We start from the raw sequence: 17,281 nt of genomic DNA, 5'->3' as shown, positions 1-17,281 counted from the left end.
TGACAAGGGAGAAAGAGAGAAGGAGAAAAAAAATCTCCAATTTAAGATAGAAGAAAATAAATATCTTCATGTTAATGTCCAAAGTAACTGTGATGCAAATTTAGTAGATGCAAATTAAGAGATAGAAGATTAAGAAAAATAGAGGAAAATGTGAAAGGTTAGAGAAAATGAATGACAAGAAAAAATGGATAAAAAGATAAAAATGTGAAAGTTAAAAATTGCTCAAGATTCAATGATTAGAGATTCGATGATTTTTTTTTTTTTTTAATTGGGAAGTGGGTAGATATTTACAAACTCTCTCTCTATTTTTTAAACTCCAGCTATATCTTAGCCTTGAAACACTTTTAAAACTGTCAGCTGATGAACGAGTAATCTCCACCTGAATAGAACCTACTAATGTAGTGCAGGTTATAACCCCAAATAATCAGGTACACATTGCCAACAGCGGAGGCACAGTAGATGTTTTCAGTCTGAAACACCATGAAACACCTGCAGTGGGTTTGAACTGTCAACTTATCAGCAGATAATTCAATGCCAAATCCACTCAACTATGACATTTCAACAATACTCACTATGACTAATTGTATGCTGCCTTTAAACTGTTAGGCTTTATATTGTAGTATTGTTTAGTCTCAGATCATCCTTGGTTGAGTTGATCTATGATGAAAGACATTCCAGCCATAATCATCCGATCTTTTGTATTTCAGACTGAGTGTATATCCAGTGTGTTCTTCCTTTTTTTTTTCTTTTTTAAATGTTAAGGTATAATATAAAAGAGATTTGATTGTTATTTCGATCAGGTTAGGTGACTACTCATTCAGAAACTATTCTATGTGACACTGGTGATCAGTAACAGGTTAGATAAGCTGTAAACTTAGAAACTTGGCTTCAAACGTTTACTAATAATTTGTAAAATACTGAAGACAAATATATTCTAGAAAAATAGAGCTTATAGCATTGTTTTTCTTTTCTCTATGGCATTAGTGTGTGTGTGTGTGTGTGTTAGGAGGGCATTCCTAGCACACTGTGAGTGTATGCCCCAGTGAATATAACTAACAGCAAAGAGTGTTTGAAGTAACAGAAGGAGCGAGATGTGGTTATGAAACAGAAAATATCGAGAAGTGATTAAGTACAAGGACATTGTGATGAAACATTAATTAGTAACAGAAACATTGTGAGATGTAATTAAGTAACAGAAACATTGTGAGGTGTAATTAAGTAACAGAAACATTGTGAGATGTAATTAAGTAATGGAAACATTGTGAGATGTAATTAAGTAATGAAACATTGTGAGATGTAATTAAGTAATGAAACATTGTGAGGTGTAATTAAGTAACAGAAACATTGTGAGATGTAATTAAGTAATGGAATATTGTGAGGTGTAAATACATAACAGAACATTGTGAAATGTGATTAAAAACAGAACAATGTGAGATGTAATTAAGTAATGAAACATTGTGAGGTGTAATTAAGTAACAGAACATTGAGAAGTGTAACTAAATAACAAAACATTGTGAATTGAAATTATGTAACAAAACAGTGAAATATAATTAAATAATGAGCCTCGTGAAATGTGATCAAGAAAGATAAAAAAAATGTGCGCAAACATAATCATGACAAGCAGTGTAAGGTTTCTGGTGTAATTGTTTCAGCCTTAAACATTCTTTCTTTCTAATTTTGGTGCAAAGCCATCAATTTTGAAGGGAGGGGGGGATCAGTTGATTACATCAACATTACATTGACCCCAGCACTCAACAGGTACTTTATTTTGCAGACCCCAAAAAAGGATGAAAGGCAAAACTGACCTTGGTGACATTTGAACTCAGAACATAAAGAACTGCAAGAAATGCCACCAAGCATTTTGTTTGGCACAGTAATGATTCTGTAAGCTTGCCACCTTATATAAGCCTTAATGATATATTGTCTTATATCTACTCATTTAGTGACTCTGTTTTATCACTAATTTGGCAAGTATGAAGAAAGCTGAGCAGGTCTAACAATATTGAAATCTATCCAGAGTTGTTGGCCATAGTAGTCAAAATCAAATCAAATTAATATTACTCATACAACTTCATATATCTAAGGATACCATGCTCTCCAGCCACAAGAAAGACAGGATATCACAGTTAGAAACACTAAATTAAATGCTGAAGTTTATCAGTTATGTCTGTTCTAGCATTGGTCAAATGCAAACAGAGCTGGCTGGGGCAGGAGCTACTAAGCAACAACAACAGTAATTTTAAACCATTTTTACATATCATTGTTGCTTATTCAGCATGTCCTTTTTGAAGCCAATAGGGTGTAATTTGAATGAGATCTGACTGCTATTTTTAGCATGAGAGGTGACCTTGTAAAAACAGCTACATAAAAACAACTAAGTAGAGGTTCCCTCATGGGCGGCATGGGAGTCCCATGAATGGGGAAGAAATGCCAAATGTCACCAAAAATGATATAAGAGCAATAATATCCAATCAAGAGAGAGAAAGAAGAAAATGTATTCATATATCAGTGATCAATTTTCATGTTAGGGTGGAAAGAAATAAAACAAACAGAGTGTTTCAGAATAAAAAGTGGAGCAGAATCATTCAAGAAACTAAATGATTTGCTCATAGTGCCAAGAGGAAATAAAACCATAATATATAGAGATAACTTACTGCAGTTGTATTCATCAGATCCATCAGAACAGTCACGTCTTCCATTGCAAGCATAAGATTCTGCAATGCACTGTCCATTTCTGCATGTAAACTCTCCCTCATTACACCCTGGAAGAATAAAGATTTATAGAAATAATAGTGATGCGGGGAATAGTTTAAAAAGAACAAATCATTTTATTATTGTATATTTAAAAATTCTATTTATGTGTTTCAATTAATTTTGAAAATAAAAGTTTCAAGGGATTTAGTAAAATAATTTTTCCATTAAAGCTAATGTTTGGAGCAGAACTAAATTTTTTTTTCTTAGAACTGTGATGGAAGGTTTCAATCTAAATATGAACACTTGAAAACAGGTTTTGTATCATAGAAATAAGGGCAGTCTCAAGTAGGCTAACATGAAAAGGGTAAAAAAAAAAAAATACAATGCTAGTAAATTTAATACTCTATTGGCACTGTTTAATTAAAAAACACAGTGTTTGACTCTCTTTTAGGCACTTATTGAAAGAAAGACAAGTCCACTAGAAGATAGGATGCCAATCCCCTACTAGACAGAATGCAGGTGTGATTTTCAAATAGTACCTATTCCTAACAGCTATTGAACTGAGACATAATATTAAATGTAATGTTCAAATATACTTCAGAATACCAGTAGTAGATTTTGTCAGGTATTCTTGTACCACATCCAATTTGCAATTTTACGTCTACTACACCTTATTTACAATATATATAAAAGTTTGTTTTTAATCACTCCTGCTTTATGGAGTGTGCAATACTGAATAACTTCTATCCATTCAAAACACTTTCTCTATAACATAAATTTGTTATATTCAAAGGACTATTTCTGCATCATAAATTTATTATTCATGAGATTATCTGTAACATAAATCTGTGTTATTCAAAAGCCTGTCACTCTAACATAAATCAATGTCATTCAAAGGACTATCTCTCTATCATAAACATAACAGACCTAATCTCTGTATCATCAGATACCTAATCTCTGGGTAAGAAGGAATTCCAATGTGGATGTTCAAGAAGAAATAAAACCATAATATATAGAGATAACTTACTGCAGTTGTATTCATCAGATCCATCAGAACAGTCACGTCTTCCATTGCAAACTAAAGATTCTACAATGCACTGTCCATTTCTGCATGAAAACTGTCCCTCACCACATCCTGGAAGAATAAAGATTTATAGAAATAATAGTGATGCGGGGAATAGTTTAAAAAGAACGAATCATTTTATTATCGTATATTTAAAAATTCTACTTATGTGTTTCAATTAATTTTGAAAATAAAAGTTTCAAGGGATTTAGTAAAATAACTTTTCCATTAAAGCTAATGTTTGGAGCAGAACTAAATTTTTTTTTCTTAGAACTGTGATGGGAGGTTTCAATTTAAATATGAACACTTGAAAACAGGTTTTGTATCATAGAAATAAGGGCAGTCTCAAGTAGGCTAGCATGAAAAGGGTAAAAAAAAAAATACAATGCTAGTAAAATTAATTAAGTTTTAATAGGATAGGGTAGAGGGAGATTGTGTTAATCTATCTTTGACTATGTTTCTATTGAAATTTAAAATGTGTTTTAATCAGCTTGTTAAAATAATTGAGAATTTGAAGGGATAAAGTAAAACTATTAACTTTTATTGTTAAACTATTTGGAACATAACTTTACAGAAGGTTCCTGAAGCCTGTGTGGTTAAAGGGTGCAGGCTTGGCTGTGTAATAAACTAGTGCAATTTTCAACCACAGAGTTCCATGTTCAAGGCTACCACACAGCAACTTAGTTATCTTCTACCATAGACTCAAGCTGATGAATATCTTGAGAATGGGTAAACAGAAACTATGTAGATACCCATCACATTTTTGTATCTCCTGCCAATATATATATATTGGTCAGTAAAAAAAAGAAATTTATAAACTGGGTCTTTTAAACAAAAATTCTTTATGGTATTTGTTCAGCCAGAGTTAGACAAACATGAGTATGCTTGTCTTTCTTTGCATTACAAATGCAATGAGTCAATGGGGTCACACTGAAAACCATCCTGTGCCAATAAGGCTATTCTTCACAAAATCCATAATGTAAAATAAAAGTAATTAAATTAAAAAAAAAAATAACTCTATGATTTGGGGTAAATTAATTACAATATGAACATTTCTAAATGAGATAGTCTGTATTATAGAACCAAATGCAATCTTAAGTAGATTGGTATCAAACTGAGTTAAGAAAACAACACACAATTAAAAAAATATACATATGGTTCCGGGTTCAGTCCCACTGCGTGGCACCTTGGGCAAGTGTCTTCTACTATAGCCTCGGGCCGACCAAAGCCTTGTGAGTGGATTTGGTAGATGGAAACTGAAAGAAGCCCGTCGTATATATGTATATATATATATGTATGTGTGTGTGTGTTTGTGTATCTGTGTTTGTCCCCCCAACATCGCTTGACAACCGATGCTGGTGTGTTTATGTCCACGTAACTTAGCGGTTCGGCAAAAGGAGGCTGATAGAATAAGTACTAGGCTTCCAAAGAATAAGTCCTGGGGTAGATTTTCTCGACTAAAGGCGGTGCTCCAGCATGGCCGCAGTCAAATGACTGAAACAAGTAAAAGAGTAAAAGAGTAAAAGAATGTATACTTACCGCAGTCCTGTTCATCAGAACCATCACGGCAGTCTTGTCTTCCATTGCAAACTGCTGATTTTTGAATGCAGTCACCATTTCTGCATGTAAACTGTTGTTCATTACATTCTGGAAAAATAGGAATTTGACAAATGCAAAAATAAGTTTTCTAATTCCACAGTAAATGGAATGGAATGGAAAATTCTGTTAGGGTAGTCTTTAATTATAATTCCATTCACATTTAAGGTGCATTATTGGAAAATTCAATAGATCCTAGTTCTATATTTCTGACAGTGGCTCAAAGCTACAAATTTTAGGAGAAGGTGTAGTTGATTAAATCTTCTCCAGTATTTTACCTACTACATTTCTCTACCAAACTCAGAAAAATGATAGTGAGATTTAAACTCAGAATGTAAAGAGTGGTAACTAAATAATTTTTTCCAGCACTCTATCACTTTTGCCAATCTAAAGTATATTTAAAACAGAAGTTCCAACAAAGTTGAATCTATAAATGGAGTACAATAAATCGTGTAAAGTTGCTTGTAGTCAGTGGCAGACTGACCAGGTTTCCAGCTTGCCTGATGGCAAATGGAACCCTGCACCATCAGAATCCATATATGGCAGCCCATGTTAGTATCTAAGGGGCCTATCTCCTAAGGTTCATGACTGAAGGGGGTCTTTACCCTTTACTCTGAGTGTGTATATACATACACACACACACACACACACACACACACACACACACACACACACACATATATATGTAGTGGTGCGTGTGGTAGGATATAATAAGAAGGAGATATGGCTGCTTTTTCTAGCAGGTCAAGTAAACATGCAGAAGTATTTTTCTTGGGCTTATACAGATGGATATATTGATAGTTTGTGATGGAGTTTGAGATATAATAAGGGTTTTCTTGAAATAATTACCTGAACATTCTGACTCATCAAACCCATTTCTACAATCAATTTGACCATTACATATCAAAGACAAGTCTAAGCAGCGGCCATCACACTGGAACTGGTTAGCAGTACAAACTGTGGCTAAAGAACAAGAAAAATGAAAACGAGATAAGTATTTGAAATAACAATCACATTGAATTTATTGATTCTTGAAAAGAAGAAAATATAATTATTTTGATGGGAATTGCAATCTGTGCTTAGAAGAGAGAAATTTCATGATAAATATCATTTACAAAAAAGAGAAATGTAAAGAAATTATTAATAACAGCATTTTGTATAAATCATTGTCAAATTAAGGCATATGTGAATGTGCATATGTGTGTGTGCATGTGTGTACATCAGTGTTAGGGAGATACAATGGAAATGGTAGCAAATTGGGTTAAGTGGATAAACATTAGTCAACTAATAAAGGTGAAATGACACTCAACACATGGAGATACATCTGCTCTCACCATGCCATGTGTGACTGTGTAACAGGGAACACTCTTTGGGATGTTTTCCAATGCAAAAATTCATGTACTTCTGCTGACCATGTTATGTACAAAGAAGACACAGAGAAATGTGTACAACATTGGCTCAAAAAAATTCAACTGAATGCCAAGTGGATTTAATAAGAGAATATGAAGTTTTAATCATGAAATTTTAGTCTGTTGAAGATCCCTCTGCACCTATATGCACTCAATGTTGGACTAAGTAAATCCATTTTTGTAGCTTGCCTGTTGCAGATGAGCCATTAGCCATTCTGCATTCAGATTACTCTGTCAAATGTAATGTTTATTTATTCACATTGTTTTGTACCACAGTCCACTGACTGAGACCTAAAAGAAAAGAATGTACACACACACACACACACACACACACACACACACACACACTTATGTACATACATAATAATGTAGAAGATATAGAATGTTATTAACTAATCTACAAACAGCATTTTAGTAGACGACAAGAAATACAAGTTAAACCAATGAATCAGTTCTACAGTCAAGGTAAAGAAGTTCTTCCATATAATGGCCATGCAGATTTTTGAGGGATTCAGCGAGGGATGGGGTAGGTGGTAAGAATGACAATGCTATTACAAAACCAAGGGAGAAATACTAGTTTCAAAACTGTAGCAGAAATTAGATATGTTTACTTATATGGTTCACTTAAAGAGAATAAGTAACAAGTCAAAGGAGTACATTCAAATGCTTTAGACTCTCTTTGATAAAGCATACAACATTTTCTTATTTACTTTTGAGGGGTTGGTTTACATCCGTTTATTTTTTTCTATTTTTCATGCAAACAGGACAAGGGATGGCTTTACAAGGTGAAGTTATGCCATTTCTTATACCCTTTCAGCCACTAATTAAGTCAGGCAAATAACTGAAGCAAGCAGAGTTATGTACCTTGTCCAGGAATGCAACTCAAATAACTAAGTTATTTATTTAAATTATTGAAATTGATAACTATGTATATTATGAAAAATAAACTTTAAAATATTAAACATACTTAGACACAAGCAATTGGAACATTTCTTCCAATGTATAAGGCTAAAAACATTTTCAAAATATATAATAATATATGAATCAATGCAACCCAAAAGACATGAAAATAAATGAACTCCCCATTTTCATTCCATCTCTTTTTAACTACATAAACCAAATATTCATCATGTAGCAGTTTTAATCAATCTCACTCGCTATATATACATAAATACATCCATATATATATATTATCGAATCATGCAAAGAATGGTCAATAAAATGAGCCAGTAATGTATGGTTCTGTCAGGCAGTCAGCAAGAAATGAGAAAGAAGTCATGAATGAAGGGTTGAGTATGATGCAGACTAAAACTGAATGTACATCTCTCAGACAGACATTGTGGCAAACAAAGCTGACTGGTTGACCATGAGATAGACAGACAAATGCATAGATAGATTGACAGATGGTTGGCTGGTTGAGTGTCATGCTGGGTATCATGTAATGGTACAGGATGAAAAAGAAATATGAACAGTGGAAAAAAACTAGATTTTATAATGGCTGAGACAAATTGGATTTGAAACCTCTAAAGTGTAGAGAAAATCTGAAAATGGGGAAATTGTGATCAGTTCACCTTTCTGCAAGATGTAATTACATTCAGTGATGCCCTTCAAACTGGGGGTAAAATATAGATTGTCAATTAAACTAAAAGAATGGTGTGTGCATGTGTGTGTCTGTGTGTATACATATATACACAAGCATACGTCTGCACACATATATAAATTATTGGTATTTAATTAATTGACGTAGCTACCAGACTAACACTGCTTATGCAAATCAGTGTGTATTTATAGATGTGCTGAGTGGGCCAAATAGCAGTTGAATAGGAGTTATTTTATACTGAAATTCAAGAGGTGTGGCCACAGTTGGAATTTGTTTGATCATGGCTATGTCTAACCAGAGCTAATTTGGGTCTAAAAACATTAGTTAACATTAGACTTAACCAACACATTACAATAAAACAGGTGTGACTTCTCTGTAGTTGATAGGACCACTTTATGCAAAAGGTCTTCTCAGTTTTAAGCTTAGCTGTGCACTCATCCTATTTTGTTCTTATAAGTGGTTGTTTATGCAGTAAAATGCAGTCAAGGTCAGTAATACTGAGAACAAACAATAATGAATAGTACTCTCTCAAGGGGTAATACATAACAAATCTGTTTGCCTCCAAGAACTTAGGAATGAAGTAATAGAGGAAGGGATTAATGGTTTTTTATTAGAAGAGTAAAGGCAGCACCTACAACTCTTTTCTGAGCCTTTATGACTGGTTTGTGGAAGGGAGGAAGTTATTCTCAAACTGAACTGAATGTTTGCAATTGAGTAGATACTGCCAAAGACCCACACAGGCCAGGTGATGGTATTAAAATGGGTAACAAATTACGAGTAGTAACAGTCCCAATAGTGTACTCCCACACTTTCTGTCTATAAAAATTTCAACCACAAATTTTTGGTCAACTTGAGGCAAGGGTAGAATCCATTTGCCTAAGATGCCATATAATTAGATTAAACAATCCAGAACAAAGAACTTGTGAAGCAAACATCTTAAGGTGAATTTCATGCCAACCAAGGCCTGAAGTTATTGCTGCAGTAGTTTTTGTATTTACTGCAAACACTATGTCTTGAAGTATGGTACTTAATTCAATATAATGCATTCCTTTAGCAGTGGAAAATGTATTTTTATCAATTTAGACAGAACTGTAATCCACATGCCCATCATTATGTTTAATGCAACAATAACAACATTAACAATGTTCCCCAAGTTCTTTCTTTTTTCCACTGTCATATTTAGTTTTTCTGATGAAACACTATTGTAAATGGATGCTATGAGCAGAAACATACAACGACAATTTGTCTCATCACTACTGTCCGGACAGTCAATGACTTCATCACAGACTTGAGAAATATGAAGACACACAGTTCCCTCACGGCATAGGAATTCATCTCGTTTCTTGCAGAATACTGGAACCAAAGAATACAATTGAATAATTATACAAATGAAGACAAAACAGACACAGGCAGACATGAGGTCATATACAATCATTCAAACTGATATAAACAAAGACACAAACATTTAAAAAAATTGTATTGCTTAATCAAATAAGAAAAAAAGGAGCACCTATAAGCCTTTTCAGGGCCTTGGAGACTGGTAGCAAGAAAGAAATTATCGTCTGATCACAGATGGGCTCTGAATACTTAGAACAGAGCAGACACCACAAAAGATACTCAAGATTCAGTTGGCAGTGTTAAATTGCGCAATGAACTGGATGGAAGCTTTCCAAAGCAGTTTTAAGTCAACAGCTACAGGAAAAATATGTGAGAGGAAGCGAGATGAAAGAGTTGGGAGTGTCTGAGAGGAGGAGATGTCATGAGACCAGCTAGCACTAAGGAGCAGAGATAGGGAGACAGTACATTTGTGGGACAGAAGCTGAGAATATGCAAGGGTTGACTTGACATCAAACAGTCAAGTGGTTTATTTTGGATGCTGTCCAGGATAAATATTGCAAATAATTGAAATTATTGTTTAATTGTCTTATAAAGCTAGGTACTTGACCTCTCACAACCCACTAACTCCGAAAAAGACACAATGAGAGCACCTCTTGCAATGAGGATAGAGGATAGTCTCTATATATGGTTACAGTACGATGCCAGAAATGGCAAAGTGTCAAAAAAAAATGTCTTGCAGTATTTTATTGCATCCCTTTTGATGTTTTGCATTCAAATCCTGCCATGTTTGATTTTATTTGTTTCAACCCCCCAAAACTCAATAAAATAAACAGTTGAGTTCTTGAGTCAATATAATCAACTCTATAGTTGCACTTGAATCAGAGGCTTTGCTGCACTGTTGTTAATCATCATCATCATCATATATTATTGCTGTTGTTATTTGGCAGAACCATTAGAGCGTCAGACAATGTGCATTGCAGTAACCAGTTACAACACTTTACATTCCGAATTCAAATTCCACTATCATCAACTTTGCTTTACATCTGTTCGCTACTGATTCAATCAACTGACACCTCTCCCTGAAATTTTGACTTTGCACCTATTTTAGAAAGAAGTACCATTACCATAATTAAGGTGTTGAAATGGTTAAAAATCATTTGTACTATATTTCGTCTACCACAATAACTACCATAAGGCTTTGTAGGGTAAGAGCAGACATTTTTTTATCAGCAGGAATATGAAGAAGATATCAGAAGTAACAGCTATTAATTACTTGTACCTAGCATATAATGGTAAGAAATATATAAACCAAATATCCTAACACAAAGGTCTATGCATAAGCATATGTATGTTGAATTCACAGTTATTAGATAACATACATTAGATTCATGTATAATTAGATTCCTTCAAGGTTTTTTTTTTTGACATAGCAGTGGCAATTTTATCATTGGTAAATATAGTGAATGCAGACAAAATTCAATACAACTTAGACAATTATAAAGAGTATATATCATCAGTATCATCATCATCATCATCATCATCATCATCACTGAATTTCCATGATGGCATAAGTTGGATGAGTCTTCCTGCTACAAGTCAGATCATATTCAGAGTTGCTACATTCCTAGATAAATCAAGTGATCATGTTTCACTTGTACATTCTATTTTTGGCATGGATTCTACAGCTAGATTTTTCCATTCCTAACAGTAACTATTTTACAGCATGCATTGGGTGAATTTTATCATGGTACTGCCACTAGGAGTTGTCATGTTCTTGATAAGACAAGACATAAGGGATTATCTTGGCCCTACCTACATTGTCTATATTCTTCCACAAACTATTTTAATGGGTGAACTGGGATCATTTTATTGTGGTACCAGTGCTAGTGAGGTTACCTTGTACTCAGCAAAACAAGAGTCCTCACTACTCAATGTTATCTCTGTTTGTTCAGGACAATGTGATCAAAAGAATAAGAAGAAGAAGAATGAGGGTGTGAAGAAGAATGAGGGTGTGAAGAAGAATGAGGGTGTGAAGAAGAAAGAAGTGAGACAGGAATACAAAGTGATTAGAGTGAAATGAGGAAGTGAGGAGAGAAATGGGTAAGGTAGTACTAGAAAGAATAATGTAAAACCATATAACAAATGTTAACGTTACTATTTAATGGTGATAGCCAAAATGAAGAAATAATTAAAAGAAAAATACTCACGGCAATTTTCTTCATCAGAACTATCCCAGCAATCTGCACGACCATCACACTTTTTAGCACCTTGAATACATTCTCCAGTTTTACAATGGAACTCTCCAGATAAACATTGAGTACCTGAACCATTAAAAAACATTTTACTTAAAAAATGAGGACACCAGAATATTCAAAATCAAAGATCAAGGGGATTTTTTCCTCTCCCAAAAGAACAAAAATTTGACTTCACACACACACAACACACTAAATGATTTACGTACCACAGTTAATCTCATCAGAGCCATCTCGGCATTGAGGTACACGATCACAGTGGAAGGACTCGTCAATACAGCTTCCATCACGACATCTGAAACCACCTGGTTTGCATACTGAGGCTGAAGAGAGATAATGGTGATGATGATGATGAGAACAACAACAACAACAATTGAAATTTCAAATTTTGACACATCAAATTCTTCGCTGACCTGTGATTGTACAAAGACAGTGTCTTTGTACATGGCCTGTACAGCTTTCAGCAGGCACTCTGAGTGAGGTGAGGTCAACGGACATAGTATGAATGATGAGAAGAGGATAGAGAAATGAATGAGGGGAGTGGGATTAGGTAAAGGTAACATGAAAACAGCTGGCTTTAAAAATTTATTGCAACAGTAGGCAGGATACTTACCACAGGCATCTGGAGTTTCATCAGATCTATCTTCACAATCCCTTTTGTTATCACAGACCAAACTTATTGCAATACATGGGCCAACTTTGCAGGAGAATTCATTTGCAGCACAAGTGCGGTTTGCTAAAATGAAATACAATTTAGGATATTTTTTTAGAATATAAAAGTTCTTTGATATGTAACAATGCAGATATATAATATTAAGAAAAAGTATAATATTTGCATCAGATGGAATATTAACATAATTAGATATATTCATATGTAGATAATAATGCTTTAGAAGTCAAAGCAGTTAGTTATTGAAAAATATTAACCTGGATTAAATGCAATATTCTAAGTTAATATTGCAGCTATGATATTGATTTAATGAACATTAGATTTAAAAAAAAAAAAACTACTTTAAGACACATTCGTTATTCTGATTGTAAAAGCTATATATTAGTTAGAAATATAAATTAGAAGCAGATACATTTGATGTTATATATATAAACTAGATTTCTATATAATTGAGATACTGTTAAAGTCACACTACAGTAGAATTAGTGCTTTTATTCAGGTGAATTTATTAAGTAAAAATAATTAAATATAACAGTTAAAATAGTTTATGAGCATATACAATTTTTTCTCACAATTAATTAAACTCTGGTAAGTGAATATTAGAATTTCTATGCATTAATGAAATAATTCATATTAGATTATTCTATAAGCAACTAGGAAAAAGAACCATTAGTTCATATAGCTCATTATCTACAGAGTCTAATTACACATGCATTTACTCTTTTAATCATTTTAGTCATTGGAATGCATCTGAGTCTGAATTTTTGAGTTTGTTTAATCAACCAAACTATCAACCTCATTGAACAAGTGCATAAATTACAGACACATGTACCCTTAAAAAATAATTCTCAGACAGAGTCAGCAAGACTCAGTTTCAAATTTGAACCTTTGACTCACTGGTATAATTCAGCCATTAGGCTTTAACACAGTTTCTATTTACCAAGTTCCACAAACAAGACATGAGTCAATCCAAGGCTGTAGTAAAAGATACTTGCTCAAAATACTAAACAATAGGATATTGTCAACCTCAGAATGTAAATATATATTTAGCCTCTTGATCCAATGGCAAACATCTGTTGATGTCCAACCTATACATGGCAGTAGAACACTGTACTTTGAGCCAAGCAGTTTTGGTGCTCATGTGTTTTAAACACAAGGCAAAACAAACACAAAGGAATTTATGTTTCTCCTGAACATCTTACCTTCTTTGATAAGTTAATTAGAACTTTAAGATAAGAATTTAGCTATTTGGAGAACAAGTCTATTAAAATTTAGTAAATAAACAGAATATGACTTTAGAAAAATTATCACTATATCAAAAAAAACAAAAAAAAAAACTAGAATTTCAAAGCTTATTTTATGAAGACCTTTACAGCATTTCTTATAAATGAACATTTTATCATTCATATTCAATGAATTTGATTTGTATTAATAGGAGTTTCTCCCTCAGTTATATACAATTATTTAGAATCAAATATTTTGCATATTTTACAATTCATTAATCAAATGATTATTTTATTGTTAAGCTATGATTTATAATAAAAATAAATGTTTATATATTGGTTGAAATGTTAATATATATATATATATATAAAATAATTTTGAATAAATAACTAAAAGGAAACTATGCAGTGCTATAGCTTTTAATTTTCCTTGAAACTGGCACACAAAATACGAACAATTAACTCATGGTTCACTTACTCTTATTTACTCAGAATTTCATTTTTTATTCAACTTGACTTCCTTTCTCATCAACTTATCAAATATCCTTGCTTTTATTATGATTAATTCTTAAATTATCTGAATCTACTGAGCACCTTTCATCAAATATCTACATAGTTGAGAAGGAGCAAGGATAATAATGTTCTACTACTCGTGGACAAATGAAATCTTGACAAGGTTTTAAAAAAAACTGAACAAGTGAGATAACAAATTGGATTGAACTAGTAAGAGAGAGAAATGAATATCACGTGTGTGAGCATAACCAAAAATCAAAGAGTATTAGACATATAACAACAGTGGTTTCCAAACATATTTGCTTGTGGTGCACTTTAGATGAAATGAAAATAATTTGGTGCAGTTTATACATGAAGTCAAAAAAGTGTATTAAAAATACATATTATATATTTTAGGCTATAAATTAACTATTTGATTCTTTATTCAATAAATGAAGCAATGTTATGAAAACTTTCTATTTAGTATTTCAATTTGTATTTTACTCATGTTTTAAATATAATGTTATTATTATTATTATTACAGGATGCTTAGCTACATCTTGCACCACACCATTTGGGAACCACAATATAGGAGCAACTATTAAAAAGTAGCAGAATATTATGTGAAAGTTATATAGCAGAATATTATGAGAAAGGCAGAAAAGTGCTCCTGAGAATGAAAACTGCAAAACCAGGGTGCAGTGAGTGCATTAAAGTGTATTGAAGTCATTTCAGAAAAATAGCATGCAGAAATGGTTTCTCACAGATAAAAAAAAAAAAAGGAGAAATAAATAAAATATAGATCTCCATTAAGAAAAGTTCAGATATTCAGAAGTCAGAAATTCAATACAAATTTCAAAAACAAAACAAAAAAAGTTAAACAACGTGAAAAAATATTTAAACAAAACAGGTGCAAAGTGATTTTCTTAAATAACATAATGTAAATGTTTGGTAACAAGGGGTTGTGGTCCAAACGGTGTGCAAAGTGCTGAAATGTTCATAAAACAGTCAAAATTGGTAACAGTAAACTGTGTGCAGTCCAAAGGAAGTGCAAAGTGCTGAAACTTTTGAAATGGAAGCAAAAACAAGCATTGAACATTTAAAAAAATGAAGTCATTATTTAATTTTTGTTGTTTCTTCATTAAAGTGAAATAATCCTCACAAAAGATGGATATTCACATTTTTTGTAAGTGTACACATTCAAAACTATTTGTTGCAATATTGTAACCAATATTGTAACATATAGTCCTGCTCTGTCCTGCACTACCAAGGGATATTAATATTCCACATGATCTTCATACAGAAGTATCTGTTACATTGAAATATTGTAACAAAAAATTCTGTACTCTAGAGCATGGAACGCCAGCGGAATGGATAAAAATAGAACAACAGAGTTAGGAAGTTTAGACAGAGGTATTGCAGGATAACATAAAGTCAGTAATTTGGGAGGAGTAAAAGAGAGGAAACAGGGGTGGAAAGAGAAAATGGAATATGATGTGAAGAGTAAGACAGAAGTAACTGAGAGTGAACAAAACTGAAGAGATGAAAGTTAAAAGAGAGAAAGATAGATTTGATAGTTGGACACAGAGTGTGTATAGAGTAAAACAGAGTTAATTGATGGTGAAACAGATGAAGAGTAAACTAAAGTGATAGAAAGTAAAACAGGACAAGATGTAAATTAACACTGAGAGTTTGAAGGATGAAACAGGGGTAACAGAATGGAGGGCAAAATACAGGAAAATTAAGGATAAAACATTGGAAGGCAAACAAAAATGTTGAAGAGTTCAACAGAAAGTGAGAGGTGTAATAGAGACACTGACAGTGTGAAAGACAAAAACAGATAAATATAAGGTATAGATGATTGAGGGGAGAGTGAACATATATAGTGGATAATAGAAACATAGAGGAAGAGGATAAAGAGTGGAAGGTAAAGGAGAGGTGTGAAAGGAGGAATAATATAGGTAATTTAGACTAAAGGTAATAAAGAGGATGAAAGAAAACTAGTAGAAAAAGATAAAGATAGTGGTATAACAGTATAAAACAATGTTGGTGGCAGGCAAAACAGAGGTGTAAAACAAAGGGTAAAGACAGAAGACAAAACAAAGGAAAAGGATTGTGAAAATAGTGGCAGTGGAAGGTAGAAGAATTGTAGTGAAGGTAGAAGGTGAAAAGGGAGGAAGAAAGAGTGCATGTTCACACGAGTATGAAAAGATGAAGGATCATATAGACAAGAACATGTCACAAAATTACATGAGCAGCAAGAACAAGAGGAATAATAACATCAACATCAAGAACAACAACCACAACAAACCATAATTAGGAGCAGTGATAGCATCATTAGCATCGGCATCAGCAGAAAAAAAAACAGTTTCAAAATTTCATCTTGAGGAAGAAACCTCTGATTGTTATCAAATTACCCATCAGTAATTCGATTGATTTTTGTGCTTTTTTTTTTTATATATCACTTACGACAATCAAGTTCATCAGTATTGAGAGGACAATGGTTGATTCCATCACATCGAAAACGGCCATCAATACAGTGACCCTCTTCACATCTAAACTGATCACGACGACATGGAGTGGTTGCTATAAAGTGTTGCAATGACAACAGTGAGAAATAAAATAAAATAAAAAAAAAATGACAATAAAAACAAACAAATAATAAAAAAAAAAACCTTAATTTATGTTCTGAAATTGAGAAGGTGTTTAAGATATGATGAGTGTAATGAGAACGGTGGTGGTGGTGGTGAGGAATCATTTATTTGAAGTCAAGAATAAGAAGTTAGAAAGAGATAAAAACTAGGAAGCAATAATATTGTAAAATTAAAAAGATTTACTCTATTAAGAATATATACTTATATACACATACCTATTTGTAGGTATTCATTTTATGCACATATTATGCCTGTATGCATACATATTTATGCATGTGTGCATATATATA

The 17,281-nt window shown here is 32.9% G+C and overlaps 1 protein-coding gene across 7 annotated transcripts in view; it reads right to left on the bottom strand.

Annotated features, from left to right (window-relative positions):
• LOC106879161 (basement membrane-specific heparan sulfate proteoglycan core protein) overlaps positions 1-17,281 on the bottom strand; it is a 172,540-nt gene that overhangs the window by 88,096 nt on the left and 67,163 nt on the right. For 5 of the 7 annotated variants that reach the window (XM_052976974.1, XM_014928600.2, XM_014928601.2 and 2 more), the window contains 9 exons: positions 16,807-16,923; positions 12,566-12,688; positions 12,162-12,275; positions 11,908-12,021; positions 9,596-9,715; positions 6,203-6,316; positions 5,297-5,404; positions 3,722-3,829; positions 2,655-2,762 (listed from right to left, as the gene is read on the bottom strand). In XM_052976974.1, coding sequence (XP_052832934.1) covers positions 2,655-2,762; positions 3,722-3,829; positions 5,297-5,404; positions 6,203-6,316; positions 9,596-9,715; positions 11,908-12,021; positions 12,162-12,275; positions 12,566-12,688; positions 16,807-16,923 — 1,026 coding nt within the window. The remainder of the gene's footprint in view (positions 1-2,654; positions 2,763-3,721; positions 3,830-5,296; positions 5,405-6,202; positions 6,317-9,595; positions 9,716-11,907; positions 12,022-12,161; positions 12,276-12,565; positions 12,689-16,806; positions 16,924-17,281) is intronic. The other 2 variants (XM_052976978.1, XM_052976977.1) reach the window with 2 other exon arrangements.

This window comes from Octopus bimaculoides, chromosome 26 (assembly GCF_001194135.2).
Source record: "Octopus bimaculoides isolate UCB-OBI-ISO-001 chromosome 26, ASM119413v2, whole genome shotgun sequence".
NCBI classification, from domain to species: Eukaryota; Metazoa; Mollusca; class Cephalopoda; order Octopoda; family Octopodidae; genus Octopus; species Octopus bimaculoides.
The sequence above is the reverse complement of the archived record's forward strand: the minus strand, read 5'-3'. Positions and strand labels throughout refer to the sequence as shown.